Source organism: Malus sylvestris, chromosome 9 (assembly GCF_916048215.2).
Source record: "Malus sylvestris chromosome 9, drMalSylv7.2, whole genome shotgun sequence".
NCBI lineage: Eukaryota > Viridiplantae > Streptophyta > Magnoliopsida > Rosales > Rosaceae > Malus > Malus sylvestris.
In genome coordinates this window covers 5,316,443-5,339,984 of record NC_062268.1, presented here as the reverse complement: position 1 = coordinate 5,339,984, position 23,542 = coordinate 5,316,443, and the positions used below count along the sequence as shown (strand labels likewise).

The 23,542-nt window shown below is 37.8% G+C and overlaps 3 protein-coding genes across 4 annotated transcripts; 2 read left to right on the top strand and 1 right to left on the bottom strand.

Moving 5' to 3' along the window:
- Window positions 1-6,510: 6,510 nt before the first annotated feature.
- Window positions 6,511-10,035, top strand: LOC126582992 (protein NSP-INTERACTING KINASE 1-like). The gene is made up of 11 exons (XM_050247282.1): window positions 6,511-6,893; window positions 6,995-7,127; window positions 7,247-7,318; window positions 7,422-7,565; window positions 7,655-7,726; window positions 7,862-7,921; window positions 8,019-8,116; window positions 8,251-8,397; window positions 8,485-8,826; window positions 8,920-9,299; window positions 9,520-10,035. Exons 1-11 carry the CDS (start codon window positions 6,752-6,754, stop codon window positions 9,838-9,840), a joined length of 1,911 nt encoding a protein of 636 aa, XP_050103239.1. The 5' UTR covers window positions 6,511-6,751; the 3' UTR covers window positions 9,841-10,035.
- A 143-nt stretch (window positions 10,036-10,178) lies between these two features.
- Window positions 10,179-12,872, bottom strand: LOC126582993 (F-box/FBD/LRR-repeat protein At1g13570-like). Of its 2 annotated transcripts, none has more exons than XM_050247283.1 (4): window positions 12,706-12,872; window positions 10,931-11,932; window positions 10,657-10,815; window positions 10,179-10,542 (listed from the first exon to the last, which is right to left on the bottom strand). In XM_050247283.1, exons 2-4 carry the CDS (start codon window positions 11,849-11,851, stop codon window positions 10,270-10,272), a joined length of 1,353 nt encoding a protein of 450 aa, XP_050103240.1. In that variant the 5' UTR covers window positions 11,852-11,932; window positions 12,706-12,872; the 3' UTR covers window positions 10,179-10,269. The 2 variants fall into 2 exon arrangements, with proteins under 2 accessions (XP_050103240.1, XP_050103241.1); XM_050247284.1 differs by having other exon boundaries at window positions 10,931-11,929; window positions 12,706-12,869.
- Window positions 12,873-17,960: 5,088 nt separating this feature from the next.
- Window positions 17,961-20,392, top strand: LOC126582991 (zinc finger protein CONSTANS-LIKE 2-like). Its single transcript, XM_050247281.1, has 2 exons — window positions 17,961-18,862; window positions 19,789-20,392. The coding sequence occupies exons 1-2, from the start codon at window positions 18,044-18,046 to the stop codon at window positions 20,146-20,148; spliced, it is 1,179 nt and encodes a 392-aa protein (XP_050103238.1). The 5' UTR covers window positions 17,961-18,043; the 3' UTR covers window positions 20,149-20,392.
- Window positions 20,393-23,542: the final 3,150 nt, after the last annotated feature.

Below are 23,542 nucleotides of genomic sequence, written 5' to 3'. Positions count from 1 at the left end.
AGGGTGGGTTGGAGAATGTGGAGGTTGAATTTGAGATGAGGCAGGGGAATTGGATGAACTCTCGGCAAGCACAGGACCTGTGGAATGTGTATGAGATAAGGAAGAGGACACTATTATATTATTGGGAGTCACAAAAGGAACAGGACAAGTGACAGGATCAAGAGGAGGTAGAAGGAAAGAACCTGGTGATTTTGAAAGAACTAATAAATCTGTATAGGGAAACTCTTGTTCAAAGAAAACTACATGCCGAGAAACATATACTTTCTTGTGAGACACATCATAACAAATATACCCTTTGTAATTTGAGGCATATCCTAGAAACACACATTTAATGGTTTTAGGTTGTAACTTAGAGGTAGTATATGGCTTAAGGAGAGGATAACATGTACAACCAAATATTTTGAGATGAGATATAACAGGCTCTGCACCAAATAAACGCTGAAATGGAGAGGTCTTGGATAGAACATGTGATGGCATTCGATTAATAAGGTAAATGGCTGTTTGACATGCAAAAGACCAAAACTGAGAAGGCAACCGTGCTGTTTGAAGTAAAGTGATGGTGGTTTCAATAATGTGCCTATGTTTCCGTTCGGCTAAACCATTCTGCTCAGGGGTATAAGGACAAGAAATATGATGTGAGATCCCTTTGTGTAAGAGAAACGTTTGAAGTTTGTGAGAAATATACTCACCCCCCCCATCACTTTGTAGAACTTTAATAGTGGTTGAAAACTGATTGAGAACAAAAGAATAAAAGGTAATAAAAGTGGCACAAAGATCAGATTTATTCACAAGGGGAAACAGCCAACAAAATCTGGTACATTCATCAACGAATGTAACATAATATTTGAAGCCATCAACTGACAAACAAGGTGCAGGACCCCAAAGATCACTATGCACCACCTCAAAGGGTTGTACAGACTTATTAACATGAACAGGAAAAGGAAGTTTACAAAACTTTCCTTCTAAACAACTTTGACACAAAACAGGGGAAGAATCCTTAGTACAGGATAGGTTGGCTTTATTCAACATTAAGGTAACAATGGAATTAGACGGGTGACCTAATCTGTGATGCCAAATGGAAGAATTAACCAGCTGTCCAAGAAGTGCCGTAGGTTGGTGAAGAGGTTTGGAAACGCCAAGAGTGGAAGTAGCAAGAGAGGAAATGGGGTAGAGGCCATTACTGCACAGCCCTTTGAACAAGATCCTCCCTGTGGCCTTGTCCTGAATCCAGAAAGCAAATGCATCAAAAATGAGCCAACAATTATTGTCAAGGCAAATTTTGTGCACAGAGAGCAAATTCTGAGTTAATTGTGGAACATATAACACAGAGTTTAATTTAAGAGGCTGAACAGAATTCATCTTAAGGGTAGTGTTGCCAATATGAGATACACGCAAACCTTCACCATTGGCTGTTTGAATGACTTCATTAGAGGGATATGGAGATGCAAGAGCAAGGTTACTCAAATCTGCAGTCATATGATTTGTTGCGCCAGAATCAGTAAGCCATATCTGAGGAGAAGACTGTGTAGAGGATTGAGGCTGCTGAGCCAGAGCAGTATGCATAGCATGCATAGGTTGCTGAGTAAATGGAGGAGAGGCCACTGAAGGCTGAGAACCTTGTACTCCACTGAAAGGAGAAAAAGAAGAAGACCGCGGCTGATAAGCAATTCCAGACCGAGAACCCATATAGTTAGGGCCTTTATCATTATGAAAACAAAACCATGTGGTATGATTCGTTTTACCACAGATTTGACACTGAGTCCTTGTGGATGGTGTAGACACACAAAAAGCTGCAGAATGACCCTCAGTGTTACATAACTGACATATAACCATTTGAGGAGGAGAAGACCTTGAAGAATAACTGCCTGGTGGTTGACCAAGAACACCAGGAGCTGATGTAGGAAAAACATGCATTTGAGGTAAATAAGACTGCCTAGACTGAAAGTGGCGAGGACCTTGAGGGAACTTGCCCTTATTTCGATTCTTATTACCATTAAAGCTTCGGAAATTACCAGGCACAGGCGGAGATTGGCCATTGCCACTAGAAAATACCCCTTGGGAAACTGGAGGAGAAGTATTAGCAACCATAGCAGACAGAAATGGAACCTGAGTATGAGACTCAAGGATAGTCTCTTCAGCAAGCAACTGAGACCGGAACTCCTTCATTGAAATCACATTTTCACGACCCCGAATAACACATCGAAAGGTGTTATACTCAGCAGGTAAACCATTCAGTGCAAGGATAACAATATCTTCATCGGCAAACTGAACACCAGCAGCTGAGAGATAATCTCGGGCCTCCTTAATCTTTTGTAAGTACTGAGCAATTGAGTCAGAACCCTTTTTGATAGTCTGAAGGTTGGACTTCATTTGGAATATGCTTGTCCGAGAAACAGTTGAAAATTGCTCCTTTAAGCGAGTCCACAAATCCTGAGAACAAGTACTACCAATAGCACACGACATGGCTATCGGAGATAAAGTCGCAGTAATCAACTGCATTAGAGCTCTGTCATGCATCATCCATATACGATACTCATCAGATTCACCAGATGTGGAGGAAGTAGAAACGACGCCAGAGTCTCCAGATTGAGGACTAAAACGAGCAGGACATGAAGTCGTACCATCAACAAATCCCATAATCCCATTGCTTTCAAGCAGCAATTGCATTTGAAAATGCCAATTGAGATAATTCGAGTCATCAAGTTTAACACTCACAGATGTAGAAATAGAAGCAATAAGCGCAGTAATGGGAGACTGAAGAAGTTGTAATTGCGAAGCAGTGACCATGATCGCAAATTAAGAAAGAAATTGTGAACAGGAATTATAACAAACACCTGGTAGGCAGACGACAGAGGCTCGAAGAAACGACGAAGAACACAACGGCGAATCGGCCGAACAAACGAACACAGGGCAGAAAGTTGATGAAACCCTAGAATCGCACAGAGAGAACTCAAGATCGAAGCTGCCAAACAACGAAGAGCAGCAACACCGAGCACAGAGACGAAGAAGAAGAACGTGAGACAGTAGCGGAAGCAAAAGAAGGATCGGAGATCAAGCGCGAGCGATGACGGCGATTGATACCATGTTAATCTTGTAGATGATAAGAACTATAACAAAGAAAGAAGAGAAAGCTATGACAGAGAAAGAAGAGAGAGAAGTAAAAACTGTATCAACTGTATTTCTTGATCATTAAGCAACACTGTTCAAGAGTATTTATATAACAAACACATCAGACTAAGAACTAACAACTATTCTTAATCCTTTGACACTTGTCATCATCTAACATATTGACTTATCTCTAACACATTTTACCTAACACAAATTCGTAAATTATAAATTTATGAAAAAGTTCAATCAAATTAGCTTATACACGAACAATTAGATTATGAAGGAAAATATTGCTTAATCTCGATTTTATTGGAGAAATTCATGACTTCAAATTTCATGATATAATCTAAATACGACACGCAATATTCGATTGCTAAAACCCTAATTAAATCACAGACTAAAAGATGTACCAGCTAATTTTCTTTATCATGCAAATGGTAGTGCATGTCTTGTTCGATCAGCATCCCACCTAAATGCTCACGGCATGCCCACATTTTCATTCAAACTACGTCTCTGATCCTTATGAATGTATGCTTTCCTCCTTTATAGAAGTGCCTGCAGCTGCTGATCAATCCCCGTTTCATGCAGGCCAATTAGAAAATGGCACGTGTAAAACCTAAAATCCAAATCACCTTCTCTGTGCACTTGTCTTCTTCCCGCAGGCTGTTCTTTCTTCAGAATCATGCAGCACCCACATTGTATCTTTGCCTCACTGTCAATCTTCTTCGGCCATAAAGGAGAAAGGGGCATGCAATGGGGGACAAAGGGTGGGTTAAAACTTTTTCTTTGGGGTTTATTGGATTCAAAATCTAAGTTCATGGTTCTGAGAATCTGCTAGTGGGAATGCCCTTTTTTGGAGGATTGAGGTGATGTGAATAAAGGACAATAATGCCTTAGCCCCCCACCCCCCCCATATTATTTATTTTCTCTGTTCTCTTCTTCTGTTTGGTCAATTTTCATTTTCTTGTTAGTCATCGTGTATTTGGCCATTTGGTGCATTGGGTCCGAACACATCAAAAACCAATATTAGAAAATGAAACTACAACTAAAAGCTCAAGAATAGAGAAAAGTTGAAGTGTAATCGGTTGTATACAATTAGAGAAATTTTTTGTTCCAATCCTAAGGAGTTGCTTGGCTTAATTAGCTTATCCGATTTAAATTTTGTGTGTATAATTTCTCTTGTCTAGAAAATTATTTTCATTTTGGTGTTATGGATAATCCATGGGTACAAGAACAACAATTATTGTCTGCAGCTTAAAGCATGAGAACGAAATAGTATGATTTGGTCTCAAAATAATTTAGAGGGAGAGGGAGGGAGAGAAAGAAGTGTCGTGGAGAAAAGCGATTTTGGATGGCAGCTTTTGCTTTTCACAGTTTCTGCTTTTGAACAAGTCCTGGGGAATGACTGTCCGCTGAAGGTGAGAAGAGGAGAGCATGTGTGAGATTGTTAGCAGATAGTGCTTTGTGGAATCTTAAAAAGCTTCCAACATTTCCAGCACAAAAGCTACCAAAATTATGATTAACAAAATTATTATTAGTATTTCAAAAATATAGTTGTGCATTTTAAAAATTTTATATTAAAAAATACTCATATAAAGATTGCACAATTAAAATTTTGAAATGTCAATAATAGTTTTCTTAAAGTACCTACATATAGTAATATATTTAAGTATATACATATTGATCGTATTACCAAATGATTTTATGGTGGAATATCAACTTTCTTCATAGTATTAAATCAGTCTGTCATGCATGAAGCGCAATGGCTACACGTGCTCTATATCATCTTTGTGTTGTCCGCATATTCGGTATACTTAAGAGGGCGTGTTGAGATCAGCCTTACATCGGAAAACAAATGACCTTGCATGTGCTTGAAAATAAATAAATTGTTAATTAATTTTTTACATGATGGAAACAAAAAATTCAAAACAAAATTGTAACAAAGATCCTCTCATGGTGGTCATGGTGGTTGGTGACCAAATCCACCATTACTTTCATGTCCTCCTCGAGATTCTCACATTCTCATATTTCTTGAAAAAAGAAGACGACGTTTTTGTAATTTTACTGAATGGCCAAACGCAGGGAATGTTGGATTCCTTATGGTCTCATGCAAAGGCATTTCCCAGTTCCACATACATACTGACCATTTTGTGTCCAATATTTGAGAAAAATTCAATAAATATCACCGGATAAAATTAAAAAAAATTGAAATAACACCCATCTCTAGGTAAATGATATGTATGACTCATAGAAATTTGGTTCTATTTGTCGGAAAGTTTATAATATTATTCAGCATTTTGTTTTTTTGTTTTCTTGATTACCCAATTAACTCTCTTAATCACTGAAGATACAAATTCTTTGTCTTATTTATAATTTTTTAATAATATTTGTCATTCAATGGGGATTATGAGATTATCTTTATAATAGAGAGGTTATGTCATGTATCAATTTCAATCTCATTCTTTGTCTATCTTTTTTATCCCGTAATTAAAGAAGTAAAATAATTACGATAAAGATTTACCCTTACAGTTGCTTGTCTTCCTGCTTTGTGGAAAAAATACGTACATTTTATGAGAGAGAAAGGAGAGAATGATAGTGAAACTGTTACATTCAAGATCTTGCACGCTTACAACAGATTAAACTCTTTAAATACTACTTGAGGTATAAGCTGATTGTTCGTTTTTTATTTTGCGGGTACAAAGCATAGTTCACTAGCTTAACATATTTATGTGTTTTTTTCTTTATTAAAAATGGGACAACTGATGGTAAGCAAGGTCTAAAATATCAATGATATCGGAACTATCGGTAGTCCAAAAACACGAAAATTTCGATGGAAATATCGGGATATTATCGATATCGATAAAAATTGAATAAAAACCACGGAAATTGTAAGAAAAACTTGGAAATTTTTATTGAAACTTTGTAGGATGTTTATTTAGTCAATTATCTATTAGTTTATCACAAAAAATTGGAAGGAAATGCATTGCATGATGGATTTAACTGATTTAAGTTGATTATAAAGCGAGCTGGTAAACATTGTGAGTGTAGAAAATATGTAGTAATTAATGAAATAAGTTTAAACACATCATAATCATTTATATATAATGAATTAGTACAATATTTTACACTTTATACATTGCATGGTAAGATACATGAGTGACTTAGTAGTTAGTACCACATAGAGTTCCTATCAAGGTCTAAAATATCGATGATATCGGAAATATCGGTAGTCCAAAAACACGGAAATTTCGATAGAAATATCGGGATAATATCGATATTTTAGACCTTGATGGTACGTCACAGTTATCCACTATTTTCGGATCAAAAAGGACAAATTGTTCTCACTTTAGGATTAGAATTAGAGCCATTTATATATATATAATTTCCCTCACAGCCTCATGACTCAATGACAGGCATGCTAGTGTCTTTTTTATACCCCCAAAAGAAGTGACTTTTTCTTGGCTCCTCCTGACACACAGTTTCGGTGAATGGGATTCCCGCATGGACAGAGAGAGAGAAGAGAGCAACGAGAAAAGTGGTTGCAATTTGAAGATCATACAACTTAAACAAAACAAACCCAATTGAGATTTTGTCATCCCAAAAGCACTCTCAGTCACCATAAGCAGCTTTCAGCTTCTGGGTTATGCTTGTGCCATTTGAAGCAATGGGAATGGGGATGGGAATGGGAATGGGAGGAACAAAAGCTGCTCTCTGTTTTCTGGCATTTCTGTGGTCTTTCACATGTGGGAATGGATTGCTTTCTCCCAAAGGTGTAAACTTTGAAGGTAAGTTGCAAAATTTTCTGCAAAAAATGGATTTCTTTCTTCGAAAGCTGTAACTTTGGAGGTAACTTGCAGAATCCTCAACTGGGTTTTTTTCATCTCAGTGCAAGCTTTAATGGGCATCAAAGGCTCTCTGGTGGATCCTCATGGAGTTTTAGATAACTGGGATGATGATTCTGTTGATCCATGTAGCTGGACTATGGTCACTTGCTCCCCTGAAAGCCTAGTTATTGGCCTGTGAGTATTTTTTTAGGAAAATTTAAATTTTATGATAGCTACATGTTTAATTAGTAGAACATCATAAATTTAATGAGTGGATTACGAAGTAATTGGAATTTGAAATGGTGTTTTTGCAGAGGGACTCCAAGCCAAAGTTTATCAGGCACTCTTTCTCCGAGCATAGGCAACTTAACAAATCTTCAGATTGTGTAAGTTCTTAAAAAAAAATGCCAAATCTCAATGCTTTTTTTGTTCTCATGGAATTAATTAAGTTATGGTGTTTTATTTTTCTGAATTTCTGCTACTTTACAGGCTATTACAGAACAACAACATAACGGGAGCGATCCCTTCGGAGATTGAGAAGCTCTCAAAGCTTCATACACTTGATATTTCCAATAACATGTTTACTGGGGCAATTCCTTCCTCTTTAGGTCACCTGAGAAGCCTCCAATACTTGTAAGCATTTTGTCATCCATGCACATGAATTCAAGTATATTTTCTACTTGTTTTATAAGGCTAATGTAGATTATTTCAACTGGGTTTAGGAGGCTCAACAATAACAGTCTCAGTGGAGCATTTCCGGTTTCGTTGGCTAACATGAGCCAGCTTGCCTTTCTGTAAATCTCTCCCCCCTATCTATCTTATTCTTTTATACGTATATATGTATATATGTATCTATACACCCACATATATAGTTTTAAAATTGTGTTTCTGAAGTGAGATTTTGTTATTCTGTGGTTTGTGCAACCCAGAGATCTGTCCTACAATAACCTGAGTGGCCCTGTACCTAGATTTGCTGCTAAAACATTCAAGTAATCTCTCTCTCTCTCTCTCTCTCTCTCTCTCTCTCTCATAACAGAGAATTGATTGCTAAACTCTCTCCACCCCCTCTCTTTGCTGGTGTTGCAGCATAATTGGAAATCCTCTGATCTGCGCAACGGGGTCTGAAGCAGAATGCAATGGGACGACACTGTTGCCAATGTCGATGAACTTGAATACTACACAAAGTATGGAGTTTGCATTAATTCATTATGCAGAGACTATGCATAAACTACTTCCGGCTTCCACAAAGTTCACAATTTCAATTTTTTGTGCGATACTTGTTCTGATGCTAACTTCATTTTGATTTTTTCTTTTCAAGCTGCTTTTCCCAGGGGACCTAAAAGTCACAAAAGAGCACTTGCATTTGGTTTGAGCCTAGGGTGCCTCTGCCTGATTGTTCTTGGATTTGGAGCAGTTATATGGTGGAGGCAAAGGCGCAACCAGCAGGCATTCTTCGGTGTTAAAGGTACTTTTTGGATGAAAAAATCTGTGTTCTGAGAAAGTAATTGGATAACCAACCCTCTACCTAATGACGTGTATTATGAAATTTCAGACCGGCATCACGAGGAAATTTCCCTTGGGAACCTGAAGAGATTCCACTTCAGAGAACTTCAGATTGCAACACACAACTTCAGCAGCAAGAACATACTAGGAAAAGGTGGATTTGGACATGTGTACAAAGGAACTCTCCAAGATGGGACTTTTGTAGCGGTCAAGCGGCTTAAAGATGGCAGTGCACTTGGTGGAGAGATTCAATTCCAGACTGAAGTTGAAATGATCAGCCTAGCAGTTCACCGCAACCTTCTCAGGCTATACGGCTTTTGCATCACACCAACCGAAAGACTTCTAGTTTATCCATACATGTCCAATGGCAGCGTTGCTTCCCGTCTCAAAGGTAAGATATCAACAGCTCAAACTAACTGTAATCGGTCCATTTAGAATCCCTATGATGTGTAGCTAATTGCAAATCTTATCGATCTTTTTTCAGGGAAACCGGTCTTGGATTGGGGCACTAGGAAGCGCATTGCCTTGGGAGCTGGAAGAGGATTGTTGTACCTTCATGAGCAGTGTGATCCGAAAATAATCCATAGGGATGTGAAGGCTGCAAATATACTTCTTGATGACTACTGTGAAGCTGTGGTGGGAGATTTCGGGTTGGCAAAGCTTCTGGATCACCAAGACTCACATGTCACCACAGCTGTTAGGGGTACTGTGGGGCATATAGCCCCTGAGTACCTCTCCACCGGCCAGTCCTCTGAGAAAACTGATGTTTTTGGATTTGGTATCCTTCTACTTGAACTAATCACAGGCCAGAGAGCACTGGAATTTGGCAAGGCAGCTAACCAGAAAGGAGCAATACTTGATTGGGTGAGCACACAAATCTCATTTGCTTCTTACTATTGCATAAAGCTCGTTTGGTGGCTGGGACTGGAAATAATTGGTATCAAGTCCATGCTAGTACTGTAGAGTCCCACCGCTCTAGATCGAACTTGAAAGACGTAATATGTTGGACTGTTGTCTAATTTAATAAGTCCAGACCTGAGATTTTACTTCATTTATCTGACGTTTATCGTTTATTTGATCACAGGTTAAAAGGATTCATCACGAAAAGAAGCTTGAGATGCTTGTGGACAAGGATCTGAAAACCAACTATGACAGGATTGAGCTTGAGGAAATGGTTCAAGTGGCACTCTTGTGCACACAGTACCTTCCCAGCCACAGACCGAAAATGTCTGAAGTGGTAAGGATGCTTGAAGGTGACGGACTTGTGGAAAGATGGGAAGCCTCTCAGAAAGCAGAATCAGCAAAGTCCAAAGCCCCCGAGTTCTCGTCCTCAGACAGATACTCCGATCTCACTGACGACTCCTCGCTACTCGTACAAGCAATGGAACTCTCCGGTCCACGGTGATTTCCAACTTGAGAATTTTCTGCTTCAAAAGAAAGCATATCATAGCAAGAAGTTATAGTTGAAGGCTTGAAGCTATTAGGTTACATGAAGATTATAAGTTTATGTTGTATATTAGCAGTTCACCAGAGCTCTGAAAATTTTGATGTTTTCTTTCAAATTGTACAGATTCGTCTTCAATAAATTGACATTCTTAGATTCATAGTTCTTCGAAATCTTGATTCCTGAGGCGCAAAAAGAAAGTAATTTCCGGGAGACCGTTTCAGCGGTTGCTCCTCTCCAACCGTTTCAGCCGGTAGCTGCTCTTCAAAAGTGTTTAATAATGTAATCAAACCAATAAATAAGGGATTAAAGAGCTCGTTATATGCTAAAGAAAGGTACCAAATTGAAGTCAAACCACAAAAACACAGGAATGTCTCGATGAGATGAGATTTATACGCATAAGTTGAAGATTTCAACATCCTTTGAAGCCGGCACAGATTGCTCCAGCGCTTCTGTTGGAAGAAATCTGCTTCCATAATGTACAATGGTCATTCTTTTCAGCAGGGGCGAATGAGCGAGTAAGAGCTGGATGAATATCGTCTCATTTTGAACATTTTGTACCGCTCTTATCTTCGCTACTTTAAGTTTTTCGAAGTAATGGTTTGACAACTTAGTGATGAGGAAGTCAGCAGCAGGTCTGGAATACTCAGTTGTATCAGCAACCTGTAAGTCCAAAAACGAAAAACAAATCAAAAACCAAAGTCATCTTGTAATTCAAAGTCCTAGAGCAGATGAAAAATGCTTGAACTAAATTGCTAGTTGTTCAGAGAAACTTACTGAAAGGTGTAGTTCCTCTAAATTTGGAGCACTTCGAAAAATGCAGACACAAACCAACACTTCTATCAAAGAATCCAACCGTACGTCCTTGAGTTCGAGAACTGACAGATGCCGAAGCAGAGTAGGAAGTTTGTCTGGTATGTCATTATTGCCCAGAAACTAGAAAGTAAAAACAAATGAAAGCAACGATCATATCAGACATAAACAAACGTTATGCCAACCAAATAGCGAAAGAGGCTAAACAAAACCGTGAAAAAAAGAAGAGAAACATTACCGCTAGCATGGCACTGGATAGGGTCAGTTTCTTGATAGCATGTAGACAGCCTATAACCCTGTTTAGATTCCCTTCTTCGGACCCAAAATATAGCGGTATGACCCTCACCCTCAAGCCAATGTCAACGCTAGCCAGAGATGGACTATTTTCAAGATATATGTCACCAAAGTTGGAATCTACTTTCAGATACTTGAGATTCGCGTTGCCAATTCTAAGAACAATTTGATGATCAATGTTTAACAGTGTCAATCTTTCAAGAACCGGGGAGTTTAGAACCAAACATTCTAGCATGCCACCAGTTACACAAACTTCATTAAGATGGAGGTTCGCAAGGCTCTTGAATCCGATAGCTTCAGAAGATGGCTTGATTCTACAACCGAAAAGCTCCAAGCGATTCAAAAGTGGACATGAGAATAGACAAAAAGGCAAGTTAAAACGTTTTATAGTATCAAACTCCTGCAGGATGAACTCCTTGAGACCTTTGTCAGTTAAATAATGAATCCACTGGTCTAAATCAGAATGGTCTGGCCGGCAATAAGCAGCAAGCTTAAACTTTTCTATAGGACCGGTGTGATGCAATTGAACTTGATGAAGAATTTCCATGATCGATTCCCATCTTGCGACTTTGTCTGATATCCGGCGTGGTATGCATTTGTCATCAATAACAAACTGTGAAATGCCAGTCCATTTATGTCTCCACCTGCTAGATAAGATGCTAGTCCTCACAACTTCTTTCAAAGGCAAGCGAACGAGGATCCCGTCCAATACATCCCAAGGCAGATTGCTAATTCTATCTTTTTTTGTAACGCTTTCCATCTCAGTAATCTCATTACCAGAAGACTGATCAATTCTTTTTGTATTCCTCTTCAATACTTTCCCAAGCAGCTCTCTCAGACCATAACTGCAGTTGGAAGCTGGCATTTATCTGAGTACAAGACCAAAATTTGAAACTACCCGTTATCCATTTAAAACCGAAGATTTTCACCAAGGTATCATGATCTGCTGCCATGACGAATAAGCAAAATAAGGAGTATAAAACAAAACTGCATACAATTTAGTGCTTGAAGACATCCCCAAGCAAAAAGGGAAGTGTGTTCAATGATACCACAAAGCAGACAACTTTTTTTGCTGAAAAACAATCAAATACATTTTGTAAAATGTACATAAATCTAGCACATATAGAAAAAATACAACAACAAAACCTTATCCCACTAAGTGGAGTTGGCTGCATGAATCCATTGCGCTCGGTTTTGCAACATATAGAAACAATAAATTTGAAAAATTTACTTAGGTAATCCAATTATAGGCACATCCCAGATGCCATAATTCTGAAAAAAATTAAAGAAAATCAAAGAAAATTTGAAAATTAAACACACGGGTCTCACTTCTCAAACATTTCAAGTCCTAAAAATGGGGAAAAAAGATTCCATTTCTTTGTTATCAATTCTGATCTGATAAAAAAGATAGAAAATTTAAGGTATGATTTTTCAGTAGATCATCCAAATTTGATTCATCGTTATGTCGTTGATATTTAATTTTGATCAGTTCAGCAATTGAAACTTATGATAATTTTAGCCAAATTCCCAAACTTTTACTAACCAACTAAGCATATGAAGAAGATCAAATCCAAAATCATACTGAGAAAAACCCAGCAGTAAAAAATTCTCAAACTTCCACATCAATCTTGGTATTTTATACAAAGAAACCACCACAAGTATTTATTGTTTATTCAAACAAACATACATAGAGGACGGAGGAAGGAGGAAGAAGGTTACCGGAGAAACAGAGTGCGTGATCGGCGGTGGCGGCAGCAACAAAGTTGAGACTTATGTGAATTTGAACGCCTATGAAACAGAAGATTCTGATCACTGCACTGGCATGGCATCAGGTCTTTTGCTCCTCAATCCAATAAAGTCCATTTTACAGTCCATTACTTTTAACAATTAATGCTCGTTTAGATGTGTTTTTAAAATGATTGAAAACATTTAAGTGATTTTTTTAAATTTACTTGAATTTTTACTAAGAATTGGTTCTAAAAATATTTTCGTAAAAAACGCTTTATTTTAAAAAGGGGTGTGATATCCACACACCCTATTTTACTTCTCACACACCTTTTTAATTTTCGGCCGTCAGATCGAATGAATTGAAGAAGATCAATCGACAAAAATTATCAAGAGATGTGTGAGAAGTAAAATGAGGTGTGTAGATAGCACACCCCTTTAAAAATACATCCAAACGAGATTTAACACTCGTAATAACTAAGAAATGTTTTTCCGCGCTACACTTTTTATCTTTTTATTTTTATTTAAAGGGACGACAACTGATGATAAGTTACGGTTATTCATTCTTTTCGGATTCGGAGAGAGTATTGGAAACAAGACGACTAGGCAAAAAATGAAAATCATCAAGAAAGGGAGACGGACATTTGGGCCGAGATGCCCAAAAATTCGTATGCAGAAAAGGGAGAGGGTCCGAGAGTGGAGCTGCATGTCAACAAGGCAAGGCAAGACGAGCAATCCTGAATTGGCTAACTTGACAGCGACCTCATTTTTTTTATTGAAAAAACGACTCAAGGGATAGCACACAAAGATGTATATCAAGACTGACTATTGTTTTTCTTTTGTCTTTTTAGCGAGATTGGAGTTCATCAGGTATTCTTATACTCGACCTTCGAGTTAACATCTCTTGTATTTTATGTTACAACAAATTATAGTGTGACACGTAACGTAACGCATTTAACTTTACAATTGAGATTATACTACTATGGGTGTCAATTTCACCTCATGTGTAGAATTAGTTTGGAAATATGCACCAATGGAACCTTTCACAAATCTTCAATAAACACTAGACTCTTTTCACTTAAGGACACTAAATGAATAACAAATGTGTATTGAGACGTGCTTTATTGTTTGTTTAGTGCTCCTTTTAACTCATGGAAACACAACTTACCTAATATGCTAGAAATGAAGTTTTATAAACTGAAATAAGAAACTACATACTATTATCAAGGCCCATGGTCGGTACTCAAGGTCCAAATGGTGAACAATCTCTAGCCATTTTCCGGTTTTCCAAGGTCCTTGGGCCTAACCTCACAAAAAGAAAAGCGCCCCCCCTCCCCCCCCCCCCCCCGGGTTTCACGATAATGGATATTTAAAGATTTAATTAGGTCGATGATGGGAATAGCACAGCGAGTTATGTTAGTTGATTAAGATAATATGTTGAATTCGTCGAGCATGAGTTCAAAGCTCTACTCACATAAAGTAGAGTAGTTCAGATAGTCGCCTTGTAAAAAACAAGATTTGATACAAAAATAATGAGTTTGTAGCTTAGTTAGTTCAGAATTTTATCTTGTTCTTGTGTTCGGTTCCGTATTTTTCCAATACCACTAGTTTGTAAATATTAAGAAAAATTTGGATACAAAAGTATTGATTTTGAGCTTTGATAACAGGTTGTTGATCAAGACAAGAAGGTGCAGATGAGCAATTGAATGCAAACACTACTGAACCAACACTGCATGGAATGGTTAGGGAAAAAGAACCTGAGCTGGGCAAAGCAGTAAATATGTCCAGCTGAAAGTGATAGAGACATGTATACATACAACTTGTGGTAGAGGTGCATCCTAATCTAGTCTCTTAAGTGGCAGTATCCTATTGACTGCAGGAATTTGGCCCATATGGATTGTCTGACTCAGCATCTGTGCTGCTATAGATGTATCGTACTGGAGGAGTTGAGATCCCTGTCTAGATCTCACTGATCGGAGTTCACATATTAAGAAATTCGGACCATTCAAATTGAATTATGCAGTTTTCATTAACCTATTCCAATAGTTCTCATCACACAAAACAAAGGCGTGCACCTCTCTCTTTCTCTTAAAAAGGTCTGGTTGGCTCCGGATAGTAAGATCAAGAGAGAATCCTAATTCGTACTGAAGTACTCAATTGGTTCCATGTCACCACTGAATACTAACAGGGGAGTGAGAGTGTTGCTGACGAAGTTATACAACTCAACATCCAACTCAGTATTACACATGTTCGATCCAGAACTGCCAATTCTCTCTCTTGAGAGAGAGATACTTACTATTTCCGCGATTAATTGTAATATCACAAATCAATAACGCACTTGTGCCTGTAGCAAAATCCCATGCATACATTCTCAATTTAGCAACACATTTGATATGTTGGTCTATGCTTCTGGGTTTTTTTTTTTTTTTGCAAGGTGGAGTGTAAGACTTTTATTGGGCTTACATCTATTTAGGAGTCCTAATTGATTAAGATACAAGATAGGAAGTAATATTTATCTTGATTACTTGACGGTGAAATAAAACAATAATCAATGGGAATATCTATCCTATTAGATCATGGATTCTGGATATGCTAAAAATATGTATTAAGGTTTTCTTTATGGGCAAGAAATCTAATACTCTCACCTATAATTAAATATAAGGCTTAGGTTCCCATTTCCATACACATTATTCTAGCACAAAAACCTACCCCATATAGGAGTGCATAAGGCGTGGAGAGATAGGAAGATCTTTGCTTGTTCATTGGTGCTCGTGGTTCAATCTTGTTCAAATCAATCATTTCTCAGAGTTAGTACTTTTAATGTCATATTATAGATGGATTTACATGGAGTAATCATATGTGGTTTCCAGTCTATAATTTCACCAATACAAGGTGATCAAGCACTACCTTTCATTAGTTATGAACTTCTTTAATTCTACAAACTCATTTTCGTTATTTATAAGATCAAGGCAATATATAAATTATAACGTCGTTTAGTTGTAAGGTGAAATTAGGATTTAATTAATCTAAAATTTATGTTTGACCTAAGTTCAAATTATTCCATTCCGTTAACAAAAAAACATATATCCAAATGATATTATTAAAGTTGATGAACATAAAAAATTAGTGAGTTTTATATCAAATAAAATCTTTCTTTTAACATAACTTCGAATTGATTAATCCTTAAAGTAGTATTAAAAGGAGACACCATGCAATTTGAAGCTTGTCAAATGCCACATCGTAGGGGAAAACACACCATATTTATTCACCTTTCTTGTGGTCGGCAAATTATAGTGAACTTTTTTCTTTAGTAATGTGACAACAACACGAAATTTGCTTTATAGTTTGTTGGGACACTTCGGATGCAGTCTCTAACTACCAATGTTCTTTGATTTAAATCCTTGTGTTTTTTAGTTTTTGATCGAAGTCCCTGACATTAATGTAATAATGTATTTCTATGTAGGTTATTATATTTTTAAATTAAAAATGAAATTTGTAGTTATTTATAATGATGAAATTTTAAATAAAACTTATAATTTATGGGATTAAAAATATTAAAGATGAATTATAATTTCCAATATATTGGGTGTGTGTGTGTACATTCATAAAAACTAACGAAAAAATGATTGTACCAAAACATAGGTACGTTATTCAAAGACAAAAACATAAGATATTAGACTTAATAACATTATTAAATTTCTTCTATTGAACTAGACATGGATACATTCTCAATTCAACGAAATAGAATGTACCTATATAAGTTTAAAAATGGATTAGAGAAAAGATTGAATGAATTTTATATAAAAAACAGGTACATTTTATATTAAAAATGGTACATTTTTCATATAACAAATTGGTATATTTAAGAATGGGTACACATAAGATTAAAATTTTGAATTTTTGTTTATAAAAATTTAGTGGCTACAAACTTATTCTAATTTTATTTTTTATTTTTTGGAAATATTTGAATTGAAAATTAATTAGGAGTTTAATAAGGGTGTAAGTATTAAAACTCTAAATCAGTTACTAATTTTTATTATAAAATTATGTAACTTACATGTAATTCATTAATATATTAATGCTAGGGACTTTGATCAAAATTTAAAAGCTAATAAGATTTTAATCAATGAACATTAGAAAATAAGGACCGGATACTAATTTTTCCTAGTTTGTTTTAGGGAATTGGTGTAGCTTTCATGGGGATTCATCTCTACCCTGTGATTGATCTTGATATGTGATAAATTATGTGGTTCTATGTGACAGGCTTGACAACTCCCCACCAGCCAAGCAAATTGGCATTGTAGATGCATGTCTATATCATTCTTACTTTACTAACCATATGTCAAACTAATTACCACATCAATATTATACTAGAGTACTCAGTATCGATACATGCCATATCGACGAGAGAAACTTATATGAATTGGGGACGTAAGGATGGAAAGTGTTCCAAACTTATTATGCGTCAGCACATGTTTAATTTTTTCATATAGCAATGCATAATTGATTACAAATATCACAGTCTTAGCGCCCACAATATATCCAAATGATCACAGTATATAGTTGAACTATTTGCTACAAGAATCCGAGTTTTTCCTTTTCTCCATTTTGCCCTGTTGTAGTCTGATGAATCCCATCCATACATCTCGTGTCATTTCTTCGTTACATTATCCAAGCAAGCAGAAAACACGAGTCTTTTCTTTTTCTTGGTAGTGAGATTGAACTACTGTTCCATCCAACTGGCGGCAAAACCACCCAAGCCTTCTCCACCACATCTTCTACTGCATTTGCCACATGTACTCCCCGAATCTAAGCTGCTCAGGGTGGGCCAGCGCAAAAGCTCTAGTATCCCTAGTAGCCAGCCATGGACCCCACAAGAACCTCCGACTTGACAGGGGAACCCACACCCCACGAAGCATAGCCAACCGAATGAGGATTTGTGAGGATCTCGAAAATCTTCCAATCACGTTCGTTCATCGTATATTGTATGATCATAAATTATTATAAAATTTTTATTTAAAAGTGAATATATGAAAACTAATCGTACAATTTACAATAAATAAATATAATTAAAAGATTTCTCGAATTCTCACAAAACAAAAAGAATCCGGAGAGAATTCTCATTCACAGCCAACCACAAGATAACGTAACTTTTCTAGACCACTTATTATTTTCCACGTGTCGCTTCCTGATTCCTTCCCGCCCCATTGTTCCTTTGGCACTCTGCCTACTGTTAGACCCCCAGGCTGCCTCTCCCTCCGCACTCACAAGTCACAGGACTCACAACTCAATTATTACGCAAAATTTTAGAGTCTGAGAAGTCGAGAGAGAGATGTTGAAGGAAGATCAGAGCAATGGGACTGCTGCCAACAACAACTGCGCACGTGTTTGCGACACGTGCCGGGCAGCAGCTTGCACGGTGTTCTGTCGTGCAGACTCGGCGTACCTGTGCTCGGGCTGCGACGCCACCATTCATGCGGTCAATTGTGTGGCGTCGCACCATGAGCGTGTGAGGGTATGCGAGGCGTGCGAGCGTGCCCCAGCCGCTTTTCTGTGCAAAGCGGATTCGGCCTCGCTCTGCACGGCCTGCGACGCGGACATCCACTCTGCCAATCCTCTGGCGAGGCGCCACCAGCGCGTGCCCATCCTGCCTATTTCTGGTTGCCTGTACGGCCCTCAGGCAATTGAACATGGCAGGATGAAGTTGGGGAGGTCCGCCACGGCGGAGATGGAGGATGGGTTTATGAACCAGGAAGGAGATGAAACCATTGATGAGGAAGATGAGGATGAGGCAGCATCATGGTTGTTGCTCAACCCAGTGAAAAACAATAACAACAACAACACAAAGAACAATGGGCTTTTCTTTGGAGTGGACGTTGATGAGTATTTGGATCTTGTGGAGTACAACTCATGTGCTGATCAGAATAATCAGTTCACTGATCATCATCAGCAAGAACAGCAGCAGGAACAACATTATGGGGTCGCACACAAGAATTATGGAGGAGATAGTGTTGTGCCAGTTCATCAGTATGGAGAAGTAGCGAAAGCCCACCAGATGCAGCAGCTGCAGAAGCAAAGTTTTCATCAGTTGGGTTTGGAGTATGAGTCCTCAAAAGCTGCATACAGTTACAATGGTTCTCTAAGTCACAGTGTAAGCTTCTTAGTTCTCTTTACTCTACTGTCTAATCATGGTTACTGTTAATTAATTAACTACTCCAGTTAATGTTGATAATTTGTTAAACTGTGATTATCAGAAGTCAAAACCCTAGATAATTTGAAAAACATGTTTTAATCAGCGTATCCGGTGGTTTATCTTGGAAACCCTAATTGTGCTCCTCCTAATAATCTAATCAAGTCTAATTTCTGTGCTCCACTACACTATCACACTTTTTTCATTTTTCTTTTTAATTTGTACACCTTCTGAGCTTTGATAGATTGCCATGTAATTCTATCCACATAAACTTTTCTTTCTACAATGGTACACAAATATTAAGTTTTTGCACATAAATACAATTTATAGAGTGTGACTTCAATGCTATGTAATACTAAGTGCTAAGGGTGTTTTAGCTGGTAGATTTGATTTTCACAACTATTACCTCTTCTATTTTCAACTTCAACCATTTATTTTTCGTATCAGTCAATGCTACTCACTAATGAATAAAAATTGCAATTTGTCAGCACTTTTGTAAGCTCTTCTTCTTTGCTTTTGTTGTTCAAAGGGTGGAATCGAACAGCACGAATGTTTGCATTCCCTTTCTTTTGCCTTCCCCTTTTTAACTCCAAGTCGGAGAAAATAGAATCAGGTCCAAATGAGCTGCACCAAATTGTCATGATTTGCTTAGAAAATTTGCCTTTTCAAGTTTATCCATAGATAATTGTTACTTAACAGGATTTATGCTCTCATTTTGCTTTGAGTAACTCAGTTAGCTCATCGCACATGATGTCATTGTGGATTATCCAAAAAAATTTCGCTATAAAGAGGTTTTACTGTACCTTATATTTCCACATATTTTCATTTTCAAAGCCATTTGAGCTAGCAATTAAATATGCTGCTGTTTTCCTTTGGTCATGTAATAGGTTTCTGTTTCATCCATGGATGTTGGAGTTGTACCGAATTCAACAATGAGCGATATCTCAATTTCACACCCGAGAACTCCCACAGGAACTATTGACCTTTTCAGTGGATCTTCCATTCAAATGCCAACCCAACTAAGTCCAATGGACAGGGAGGCCAGGGTTCTCAGGTACAGAGAGAAGAAAAAGACGAGGAAGTTTGAGAAAACAATCCGGTATGCCTCAAGGAAGGCCTACGCCGAGACCAGACCCCGAATCAAGGGCCGATTTGCAAAGCGAACTGAAATGGAAGTTGAAGTCGACCAAATGTTCTCCACAACGCTGATGGCGGAAAATGGATATGGCATTGTTCCATCATTCTAGTTACGACATTCAAAAGATGAAAGATGACCCTATCTCTTCAAATAACACTTGTGCTGGTTTTTAGTCATATTACTTAAGTCTGCTACTGATATTTAGTGTATCTTTTTCCAGTTTAGTTGGTCTAAATTATTGAGATGTGTGAAGTGTGATTGGTAATTCTGTATATTGTTCTCAATCTCCTTGCAAATTCTGTGTTGTAAATGCATTTACATGTTTTTAACTAAAAATTTAACATTCTCAGAAATTTCAACTTCAATGTTTAGAAGTAATTATCCATGAATTTACAATTCTGCAACAGTTGCTTGTTTTCTTGAAGCACATGGAGCTTTCTTTGCTTTTGTTTTGGAGCTTGATTCTTCTAGAGTCTTGCTCTTTCCACACGGGATATACATTTCAGTAGTGCCAACTTACTGGACTCACTTGTCTACCCTCAAGAACTTTGCTAGAGGCATATTTTTACTGAACCCAACTTATACCGCAAAAAGGTCCACCAGCTCGATTACGGTCTATGATCTACTAATTGCAGCTTTTAACGAAATGAAAAAATGGCATCCAAGAAGCAGTTTTCCATGTATATCCGATTCGGAGGTTGATCTAAATTTCTTAACCGCTGAACGATGGTGAAAGAAGTGAAAGGTGATTGAATGCCATTGTTAACTCTAACCATGACATTCCGTCGATAGGATATTCGAGTTCCTTATAGGGAATATGATGGAGGTCCTGTCTGCTTTATTTGCTAGTGGCATTGTGATTGTGCTGTCTACAAGTTAAAATGCTACTTAATTTATGCAAGCAATCACAGCTCATATTTCATCAGAAAAACCTATGACCTCCAATCTTTACACGGCCTTATTTTCATCAACGTTCGTCCTCAATTTTCTCAAAAATTAAAACATTGCTAGCTACACTTCATTCTGTTTTGTGCGAAAGGATTATGTATTGAATATTGGACTACTGTATTGACTACTTATTTTCGAAGTTTAGCTGCGACTCATATTAATAGCTACTAGAGGCTCAAGGATATCTGAAAGTGAAACTTAAGACAAATAGACACATTGGCTCAATGATATGTGAAAGTGAAACCAATTAAAGTTCAGCCGCTGAAAGTAGCTTGACGCATATGGAGCTTATAGAAAATTTAAAGCTGGATGTGTGTTGGTTGCTCCGAATTTTGTCCAATCAAACTCAAGAAGATACCAGAATCTGTGATGTACTGGGTTGAGCATCTGCATCTCTGATTTCCCTTCACTCCTTTAGACAGATTCTAACTTCATCATCACCTGCAAACACTCATAGCAACTCAAACGAATGTCCAGATGCATGCATTAATATGTGCACCCTTTTTAACCAAGGATGAAGATTACTTTCTGTGCAAGAATGGCCTTGCAAGGGTGAAGTAGCTCCGGCGGTGTACGGTGTGGATTGACTTAGGACATGGTCCTTAAGTGCATCCACACAAGACATTCATGGGATGTAATCTGTCACGAATATCTTATCTCAGTATTCGAAAGGAACGCCTCTGATTTGAACATGCAGCAGAATCTGCAAATTAATCATACGATTTGGTGGTTTTTACTTTTTTCATTCCAAATTGCCATCCATTAACCATGAGTGCATAGAACAAAATGAATAGTGAGTTTCCATGGGTAGGATCTACATCAACAAGGACATACTGCATTTTCTTCACCCTTTTCAAAAGATATGTGCACATGATCAGCACATGGGAGAACAAAGTTGCACCAAAATCATAGATATATGTAGATTTTATCGTATTAAGGATTCTTGACTTCATTGTGGTGTGTTGATAATTGCACCAAATCGGTAATTAGTTGACAAAGAAAAATCCTCAATATGATGAACGCCTAAGTTTTGTATGTACATCGATTTTGTTGAAAATACATCGGTAACATGCTATATTTGTTAGCAACAATAATACTGACATATTACCAGTTGCATATAGACAATCTGTAAAATCTTTTACATAGCGAGACTATGCTAAAACACTCCAAGTTTATGTTAACTTGTGCGTGCTTGGATATTTGATCACGAAGAAGCAAAAAGTGCACAGCAAATTGTATGCAGTTGTGTGAGAAAAGTTCACTCCACTTTTCACTTTGCAGTATGCACAAAGGCAAAAAAATTAAGGGAATGAAATAATATGCAAAATGCCAAGTTGCCGACTTTTATTATAAAAGCTAGATAGTGTTGGATGATGATTTTGGATAGCCCAGAAGGTCTTATTCTCTTGTCTCATCAATAAAACAATTTAAGCATGGCCAAGTGCCCGCGCATATTTACCTTTATCTCTTCTTCTTTCTTCTGGCTGGTTGGGCAAAGATGACTAGTCGTTGTGCCTCACTTTTCTACATGATCATGCATCATGAACCATGTACTAATCATATAGTCATTGCGAGGAAATTCTTCTGTCCAGACGTTAGTATCATGTCATCGTCCAGACAAAAATATAAAACACCTCATACACAATACATCATCATTGATCATCAAACATTAAACATAATTAAGATAATACTGAACTCTTCTCATATGTAAAGGGTTATTCTTTTTTCAACGAAGACATAACATTATTTGATCATACAATGTTATAATACATCACTATATTGTTATTTGTAAAAACTTCATTCAATTTAGAGTCCACTTAGTCACACGTATGTGCATGAACAAATTGAGGATTTTGTTTGTAACATCCCACATCACCAAGGGGACCTTGCCTAGCATGAGGCATTTTGGGAGCTCACTATCTTCGGGTTCCATCGAAACTCCGAAGTTAAGCGAGTAGCACGCAAGAGCAATCTCATGATGGGTGACCCACTGGAAAGTTGCTCGTGAGTTCCCAAAAACAAAATCGTGAGGGAATGGTAAGCCCAAAGCGGACAATATCGTGCCACGGTGGTGGAACGGGCTCGGGATGTAGTGTGATCCTTAAATGTATATTCCCATCTTTACCTAGCACAAGGCCTTTTGGGAGCTCACTGGCTTCGGGTTCCATCGGAACTCCGAAGTTAAGTGAGTAGCGCGCAAGAGCAATCCCATGATGGGTGACCCATTGGGAAGTTCTCGTGTGAGTTCCCAGAAATAAAACCGTGAGGGCGTAGTCGGGACCCAAAGCGGACAATATCGTGCTACAGTGGTGGAGAGGGCCCGGGATGTGGTGGACTCCAGGCCGGGATGTGACAAAATGGTATCAGAGCCAATCCCGGGCCGGAAGTGTACCGACGAAGACGTCGGACCCTTAAGGGGGGTGGATTGTAACATCCCACATCACCAGGAGAGTGATCCTTAAATGTATATTCCCATCATTACCTAGCACGAGGCCTTTTGGGAGCTCACTGGCTTCGGGTTCCATCGGAACTCCGAAGCTAAGCGAGTAGCGCGC

What these genes read in the sequence shown, in the direction of transcription:
- LOC126582992 (XM_050247282.1), top strand. Translation starts at nt 6,752, where the DNA reads ATGCTTGTGCCATTTGAAGCAATGGGAATGGGGATGGGAATGGGAATG. An exon ending in ATGAGCCAGCTTGCCTTTCT is followed by an intron (nt 7,727 to 7,861) that starts GTAAATCTCTCC and finishes TGTGCAACCCAG; the next exon opens with AGATCTGTCCTACAATAACC. An exon ending in AAGGAGCAATACTTGATTGG is followed by an intron (nt 9,300 to 9,519) that starts GTGAGCACACAA and finishes ATTTGATCACAG; the next exon opens with GTTAAAAGGATTCATCACGA.
- LOC126582993 (XM_050247283.1), bottom strand. Translation starts at nt 11,851, where the DNA reads ATGCCAGCTTCCAACTGCAGTTATGGTCTGAGAGAGCTGCTTGGGAAA. An exon ending in TATCCAGTGCCATGCTAGCG is followed by an intron (nt 10,816 to 10,930) that starts GTAATGTTTCTC and finishes TTTACTTTCTAG; the next exon opens with TTTCTGGGCAATAATGACAT. An exon ending in TAGAGGAACTACACCTTTCA is followed by an intron (nt 10,543 to 10,656) that starts GTAAGTTTCTCT and finishes TTGGACTTACAG; the next exon opens with GTTGCTGATACAACTGAGTA.
- LOC126582991 (XM_050247281.1), top strand. Translation starts at nt 18,044, where the DNA reads ATGTTGAAGGAAGATCAGAGCAATGGGACTGCTGCCAACAACAACTGC. An exon ending in ATGGTTCTCTAAGTCACAGT is followed by an intron (nt 18,863 to 19,788) that starts GTAAGCTTCTTA and finishes GTCATGTAATAG; the next exon opens with GTTTCTGTTTCATCCATGGA.